Source organism: Panicum hallii, chromosome 5 (assembly GCF_002211085.1).
Source record: "Panicum hallii strain FIL2 chromosome 5, PHallii_v3.1, whole genome shotgun sequence".
Classification (NCBI taxonomy): domain Eukaryota; kingdom Viridiplantae; phylum Streptophyta; class Magnoliopsida; order Poales; family Poaceae; genus Panicum; species Panicum hallii.
In genome coordinates this window covers 59,055,858-59,064,308 of record NC_038046.1, presented here as the reverse complement: position 1 = coordinate 59,064,308, position 8,451 = coordinate 59,055,858, and the positions used below count along the sequence as shown (strand labels likewise).

At 51.5% G+C, this 8,451-nt stretch overlaps 1 protein-coding gene across 1 annotated transcript; it reads left to right on the top strand.

The window, feature by feature from the left end:
• The first annotated feature begins 5,673 nt into the window (after positions 1 to 5,673).
• LOC112892896 (protein JINGUBANG-like) lies at positions 5,674 to 7,376 on the top strand. Its single transcript, XM_025959989.1, has 2 exons — positions 5,674 to 6,960; positions 7,365 to 7,376. The coding sequence occupies exons 1-2, from the start codon at positions 5,674 to 5,676 to the stop codon at positions 7,374 to 7,376; spliced, it is 1,299 nt and encodes a 432-aa protein (XP_025815774.1).
• Positions 7,377 to 8,451: the final 1,075 nt, after the last annotated feature.

Here is an 8,451-nt window from a genome sequence, read left to right as displayed (position 1 = left end):
CTGGGAACCCCCGAAAGTGCAAGCAAGACCAAGAAGTAGATTGGATGGTGACCTTCATCGACTACATCCAGGAGCACAAATTACCGTCCGGCGTCGACCCTAAAAGCGCTAAGGCTACACACATCCTAAGACGCAGCAAAGGGTACATTCTAGTCGGGGTAGCGTCTATAAGCGTGGATCAGCGTCTGGTACACTTATGAAGTGTATCCGCACGGAGGAGGGCAGAGAAATACTCCAAGAGATTCACGAATACATGTGCGGGAACTACACTGGTTCCCGCACACTAGTCGGCAAGGCTTTTAGATCTGGTTTCTATTGGCCGACTGCTTTGACAGATGCAGAAGCACTCGATCACCGGTGTACAAACTGCCAGTTATTCAGCAAATAGCCCCATGTCCTGGCTCACAACCTCATCACCATACCACCTTCATGGCCGTTTGCATGCTGGGGCTTGGACATGATAGGGCCTCTGACCACTGCGCCGGGTGGTTCTACTCACGTGTTGGTGGCCATCGACAAGTTTACCAAGTGGATCAAGTACAAGCTAATCACAACGCTTTTCTGCAGATCGAGTGGTTACCTTCATCCATGACATCTTGCACCATTTTGGTTTCCCCAACACCATCATTACGGATCTGGGATCCAATTTCCACTCGCATCAGTTCTGGGATTTCTGTGAACGCAGTTCCATTAAAGTCAAGTATGTTTCAATGGCTCACCTGCGGGCCAACGGCCAAGTTGAGCGCGCCAATGGCTTGATTCTTTACGGCTTGAAGAAAAGACTCTATGACCAAAATAGCAAAAAGGACGGCAAGTGGATCAACAAGATCTCATCAGTAATCTGGAGGCTTCGTACATAACCAAGCAAAGCTATAGGACAATCGCCTTTCTTCCTCGTATATGGATCTAAAGCTATATTACCAGCTGACATAATGTGGAAGTCTCCTCGATTGGAGATGTTTAAAGAAGGCGAGGCTGATATGGCAAGACATCTTGAGCTCAACTCAGCTGAGAAAATCAGATGCAACGTCTTGCTCCAGTTGACCCGCTACTTACAAGGAGCCCGTTGTTACCACGATCGGAACATTCAACGACACTCTTTCAACGTGGGAGATATGGTTCTTCGACGAATCTAGGATGACACCAGGTTACTGTCAGACCCGGGGCCACAGGACTGTGTACATAACGTAGTTTAAATAGGCTTAAGAGATAAAGCTTGTCTTATCTCTTATTTGTTTTATTTATCTCGTATGAATAGGAGATAAAGCTAGTCGGTACGGAAGGAATCTACTTGAGTTATATTCGGTTACGATTCCTTATCTAGTATTGGACTACAATTCCTATAACCCTGACCTCCTGGATATAAAAGGGGGGCAGGGACCCATTCAAAACAGATCATCAAAATCATTCTACACCAAAGGGAATACAAACCACCACACGGGACGTAGGGTATTACGCACCTCGCGGCCTGAACCTGTCTAAGTTTTGTGTTCCTTGCACCTTCGAGTTCCTGATCTCGGCCTCTCCTCACCTAAAACTTACCACCTTAGGTATACTCTTCGGTGGGCAGCCGGTAAAACACCGACAGTTACACAAGCTTAACTCGCAATGGGAGGGGTATTTCATCATGCACAAGGTTACAGGACCTAGGTCGTACTGCTTACAGTACCCTGATGGCCAAAAGGTTCCTAATTCATGAAATATCGAGTATCTATGCCGTTTTCATCCTTAATCAACTAAGACATCTTCTATCGGCGCCTAGAGATCAATACTTCTAGTATAACTCTATTTTACTGGTTTACGACTGGTATTACGCGCAAGTTTGCTAGACCTCGCTTCCATACTTTGAGTAACAGATTACTAGTTTCCAACTAGTATCTTATGTTACTGAAGGGCCTCGCGCTTATACTTCCAGTATAACTCTATTTTACTGCCTCGCACTTATACTTCCAGTATAACTCTGTTTTACTGGTCTACGACTGATATTATGCGTGAGTTTGCTGAAAGAGCCTCGCTCCCATACTTCCAGTAATAGATTATTAGTTTCTGACTAGTATCTTATGTTACTGAAGAGAACTTGCGCTTATACTTCCAGTATAAATCTATTTTACTGGTTTACTACTGGTGTGACGCGCAAGTTTGCTGAAAGGTTCTCGCTCCTATACTTCCAATAACAAATTACTAGTTTCCGACTAGTATCTTATGATACTAAAGGGGACTCACTCCCATGACAAGGCTTTTATTAGTTTACGACTAGTTTTACGCGTGTTCGACTACTTCGACTACTCGTCTTGCCTAATAATCTAGTCGGAATCGACTCCGGCCAGACGGCTTCATCGATTGTTTAACATCCAGCGGCAACTTGGCCGATGCCTGGGTTCGGGGGCTGGCGCCACCGACTGCTAGGTATATACTATGCTACTTATCTAGCTCTCTGGCTCGGGGGCTGGATATGACAAGGCACTTGCGTGCTTTCAGCGACAACTCTCGTGCTTTAAGGCTGGACGCTGTAAAACTATTCGGAAGATCACGATTCAAAATGCTTTTGAAGATTTATCTTGGGAGATAATTGTTAACCATTATTTCTGGAATTCTATTCCGAAATAAGGGGTTTTTCAAATTATTACCCAGAGGTCTTATCTGGTCATTGACTCAGGGAACAAGATCCGATTTGAGCGGTAATTTAGGATGTTTTTTGGAGAAGTTATTTGTTTAACTATTTTTTATAGGGAATTCATCCCAAAAAGCGGTTTTTCGAAATACTGAGCCAAATTGCCCATCTTAACCATGAAATCTTTACTGTCATATATTGCATACCATGATTTTTTGATCCTTTATTCCAAACCTTGAGGATTTGGATTCAAGACTCGGGGGCTGCGGAACACGTGTCATCAGCGACTTATTTTTTAAATTTATTGAAAGATAAGGACATAAGATTCAAGATTAAATTGACCCTCAGCCCGATTCTACGAGTCAACCTAAGGCTCGGGGGCTACTCCATATGGAGTGCGAGTTTAATCGCACCATATAAAATAAGACTTAACAACTACTCGGTGCATGAGCACCTCACAGCCTCGATGCAGCCAAGGAAGTACTTGGAGGACACCTTCAAGATGGAGTTCGAGAGAACTCGAAGACGCCTTCAGAAGTACTCGGGCGCCTGCAGTACTCGACTACAAAGAGCTCGAGGACTTGTCAGACCTAGGCCCACGGGACTGCGCATATAGCGTACATTTCTTAGGATAAGGGATGGGACATGCCTCCAGACTATATAAGGGCGACAGGAACCCCCTCCAAACAGGAGATCACCACCTAAAGCAATACAAACCATACAGAATGTAGTGTATTACGCTCTCGGCAGCCTAAACCTGTCTAAACATTGTGTTCCTTGCACCTTCGAGTTCTTGATCTCGGCGACACCCTACCTACAAATTCACCACCTCGGAAGTATCCCTCAGTGAGCGTGGCGATAAAATATCGACACCTTTGTCTAGCTATAGGTACCGAGTGGTGTTATCACCCAGTACTAAAAGGTCCAAGGACCTTTTGACCCCATTCAAAAATACCGGCACGAAGATGACCCGGTACTAATGCTAGAATCAATACCGGATCATCTTCATATTGATACTTTTGGAATGGATCTTTAGCGTCTTTTCTTGTAGCCAGAGCATCTCCTTTCAGCTTAGGTTACGAATCATTGGTGATATTATTGTACTATTGTATTCTGTTGGTTCGGTTCGATAAAAATATAGAAATGCTCTCATTAGAACCGAGAGATAACATGGCTCAACTTACTTATGTGGTACCTCACCTATTATTGGAACTCAGAAATTGACAAAGTCACCACAGACGCCTTGCTGTCAATGGAAACGTCGCCTATCACTGAAAGCACAACGCCGTTAAATTTTAAAAAATCCACTCTCACAGGGAGTCGAACTCAGAATCTGAGGTGCTACTCGGGCTCTTATAATCACTAGGCTACGGGCCCTTTCACAGAGCAGATTGAATAATTAACCAAACTGATGTTGTATTTGTAACAACACATCAGATTATAAGAGCCCGATCCTCTGTTTCTGAATAATTAACCAAACTGATCGATGAAAAGGACACAAGTCATATATAGTTAAAAAGCTAAGAGAGAGAGAGAGAGAGAGAGAGAGAGAGAGATACTGCTGTATTGGTGAAAAAAAATTATAAGACACGGCTTGCCTCGCGTGGGCTTCCATCAAGCTTTAGACATAAGGGCTACTATTAGGCAAACTAAGTTGAATTTTCCGTTAGGTTTTGTACGACGTAGCAAACGATTCCACAACCTTCAAAACGAGACCGAACTAGTGAAGAGATTCATGCATGATCTCAAGAGATTCATGAATAATTAAAACATGCATGCATGCTTGATCGGTACGGTGGATCGATCGTGTGGACGAGCAGCTATCTTATTACCCTCCATTAACTCAAGGCAAGATCGAGGACACAGGATATCGGAGCACAAGCTTCCCCCTTAAACGTAAGTAAAGCTCCTAATTAATTAGTTCCCTACAGTAATATAATGCTCGCTCTGATCATCGATGGGTAGAAATAGCTAGGTTGGTCCTGAACTGTTGGTACTCTAGCTAGCAGCAAGCAGCTTGATGGGAAGCTAGCTAGTTAAATGCATGCGTATGCTAGCTGCCTCTGGCGCCACCCTAGAATATAGTATTGCTTGCGCTGCATTATATTGCTTCTTCAAAGGAATATATATATATATATATATATATATATATATATATATATATATATATATATATATATATATATATATATAGTGGTCTCTTCAGCTGGTTTGTCCGCGGTAAATAATAAAGGAAACATGCATGCATACTGATCTTTCTCCATCAATGGCGGCAGCCGTACCACAGAGCTGAGCAGATGCGGTACGGACACACTTAGCTTGCGTGCAGCAGGCTACTCCATCATAGCTAGCTAGCAGGTAGCTCCAGCCTCCAGCGTCGCGCTCCGAATCCGATCCATCTCATTCTCAGATCAGAATATCAGATGAGCATGCAGCTTCAATTCTGCGGCGCGCGGCATGTGCATGATAAAATGCCGGATCGAATCTCGCGATCAGATCCTCCTCGGTCGCCTGCAGCTCCTCCTCCTCGATCTCCGGCGGCCGCGCGCGGTCCCGCCCGCCGGGAAGCTCAGCTCAGCTCAGCTCGTACGCGCGCGCCACCACGTGCATGTAATCTCCCACCATATCTTGCTACGGTCCACGTACGTGTACGTCGGAGCCGAGCCGCCATTAACTCATCTCATCACCTCCGATCCGTCCGGCCATGCATTACTCCCCCCCCATCGGCCGGCGTATCCTAGCCTGCTGCATGCGCGTGCCCCGGCCCTCCGTCCCCCGGCCGATCGCCCGGGCCCCGGCCCCGCCGAGTTTATGGCGCCCGCCGTGGCCTGGTGGTACCACACGTCGACGATCGTCCGTCGCACTGGCCTGGCCTATATGTCAATTTATACGTCTGCTGACTTCTTGCGACGACGACGATGCTAGGCTGCTGGCGCGCGCCTGCTGCTACCTTGTGTTGTGCCGCCTCCAATTCAATTCACCGCTCGTAGCCGGCCGGCACGCCGCCGCGGCCGCCCACCTACCAGTTGCGGCATCTAGCCGCCGCTGATCGATCGTTCGCCATGGATTTCGGCCGCCGCAAGAGTTTCAGCTTCTTCGAGGAGGACCGCAAGTCGTCCCGCCCGGGCGCGCACACGCCCGTGCACCAGTACTACGCGCGCGCCGCGGGCGGCGGCCGCTCGCCGGCGCGCGAGGCGGCCGAGCCCGCGCGCCTCAGCATGTCGTCCGTGCCCGGGGTCGAGGTGCCCATCGTCGGCGGCGCCGCGGGCGGCGGGTGCTCGCCATGGGTGCAGTCGCCGCTGCACGGCCGCCTCCGCTTCCCGCCCTCGCCCGCCGCCATCTACCACTGCCTCGCCGCGCTGCACCGGCTGGAGGGCGACGTGCACGCGCTGGCCGTCGCCCGGGGCGTCCTCTTCACAGCCTCCGACAGCGGCCGGGTCCGCGCGTGGGCGGCGCCCGGCTGCTTCAACCGCGGCTACCTCGACGTCGGCCGCGGCCGCGTCCCGGCGCTCGCCGCGTGCGGGGGCACGCTCGTCACCTCCCACAGCCGCGACCACCACGTCCGGGTCTGGACCATCTGCGCCGCCGCCGTCTGCGACCACATCCGCGCCAAGAAGGCCGCCACGCTCCCCGCCAAGGGCAGCCTCTCGCTGCTCTCCTTCGGCAAGAAACGGCCGCACCAGCACCGCGACACCGTCTCCTGCCTCGTCCTCCACGCCGTCGCGGGCCTCCTCTACACCGGCTCCCACGACCAGACCGTCAAGGCGTGGAAGCTCTCCGACGGCAGCTGCGTGGACTCCTTCGTGGCGCACGACGGGCCCATCAACGCCATGGTCGTCAACGAGGCCGACGGCTGCATCTTCACGGGCTCCGCCGACGGCACCGTCAAGATGTGGCGCCGCGTCTACGGCGGCACCGCGCACGCGCTCATCATCGTGCTCCGCTCCGAGCTGTCCCCGGTGAACGCGCTCGCGCTCTGCCACGCCGCCTCCGGCGGCACGCGCAGGTGCTTCCTCTACGCCGGCTCCTCCGACGGCTACGTGAACGTGTGGGAGAAGGAGGCCACGGTGGGGCGGCCGGCGCACGCGGGATACCTCAAGGGCCACCGCCTGGCGGTGTTCTGCCTGGCGTCCGGCTGCAGCGGGCGGGTGGTGGTGAGCGGGTCGGAGGACGCGACGATGCGCGTGTGGAGGCGGGAGGGGAAGGGCGGCGGCGCGGCGCACACGTGCCTGGCAGTGATCGAGGGCCACCGGGGCCCGGTGCGGTGCCTGGCCGTGGGCGGCGGCGAGGCCGGGGAGGTGGAGGGCAGCATGGTGGTGTACAGCGCGGGGCTGGACAAGAGCGTCAAGGTGTGGAGGATACGGGTGGTGGGGAAGGAGGAGGAGGACGACGACGAGGACGAGGAAGGCGAGGAGGACGCCGAGGCCGAGATCATGGCCGGCGGCGGGAAGGCTGACGTCGGTGACGCCATCCCCGTGATGAGGGACGAGGTGGAGGACAACGAGGAGCCGGAGTTCGTGGGGGCGACGCCGGTGCTGTCGCCGGTGTGGGTGGAGAAGCGGCGGCACACCAGCCGGGGATGACAAAGTATTGTAGTACTGATGGATGTGCAGTCGTCGTTGCGCCGCCATCTACATCCCACTGCCTCGGCGCCTAGCTAGGGCTACTGCATGGTCAGTCAGTCGTACGATCCATTAGCTAGTGAGACGTGCATCATCTGCCATTTCGGGGCTGATGTGATGTTGCAATTCAGACGACGACATGATCGACATGCGCACTGTTGTGGCCGGCGCAGGCGGAGAGAATTCGAAGACGAAGAATGAACAACGTGGCAGCAGGCATTACATTCGTTCCACGGAAAGGGATGGATGCTAGATAGATCCATGTAGTGTGTAAAATGCATGCTAAGCTAGGATTCCGAATCTTCTGCAGCAGGTAGCTAGCTAGGATGATGAGCAGATAATTAGGACCTGTCGTCGATCGTTTTAAGTACTAATCAGTCAATAATAACTTTTAGGGTTAAATTGCTTGCTGAAAGAGATAGAGAGGCAATCAACCGATTGAATTGATCATCTCGTGTGAGTTTTATACATGTACAACAGTAGCATGCATGATAAACAGATGCGTGCGATATACTAGCCTAGAGATCAGGTTCTAGATCTAACAACCCGATGAAATCGGTAAGCCTAACTTATCCTATAGTGCTAACAGCCCCCTCAGTCAGTGCATCGGCTGACTTGATGCACAGACTGTCTCGGAAGTCTTCGAAGAGCGCCGTGGGAAGGTCCTTGGTCATGATGTCGGCAAATTGATGCTTGGTTGGCACACGAAGAACTCGGAGTTGCCCAAGTGCTGTTTTCTCTCGAACGAAGTGAATATCAAGTTCCACATGCTTTGTTCGTCGATGGTGCACTGGATTCTGGGCAAGATAGACAGCTAAGACATTATCACAGAATATGATGCTTGCCTTGTGCATCGGAACGTGCAATTCACGAAGAAGATTGCACAGCCAGCAGCATTCCGCGGCAACATTTGCAACCCCCTGGCGCTTGATCTTTGAGACGATGGCCTGTCTCTTCGATGACCAGGAAACCAGTGAATCGCCGATGAATACACAGAACCTAGAAGTGGATCGCCGTGTGTCTGGACACCGGCCTAGTCGGCATCTGTATATGCCACCAGGTCATGAAAAGAGGAGCCGCGTAGACGCACACCGTGGTGTGTAATCCCTCAGACATAGCGAAGTATCCGCTTGATCAAGGCCCAATGAACGTTGCGGGGTGCATGCATGTGCAGACACGCCTGTTGCACCGCGTATGCAAGTTCTGGACGTGTAAGCG

Coding starts and splice junctions, on each gene's coding strand:
- LOC112892896 (XM_025959989.1), top strand. CDS start 5,674: ATGGATTTCGGCCGCCGCAAGAGTTTCAGCTTCTTCGAGGAGGACCGC.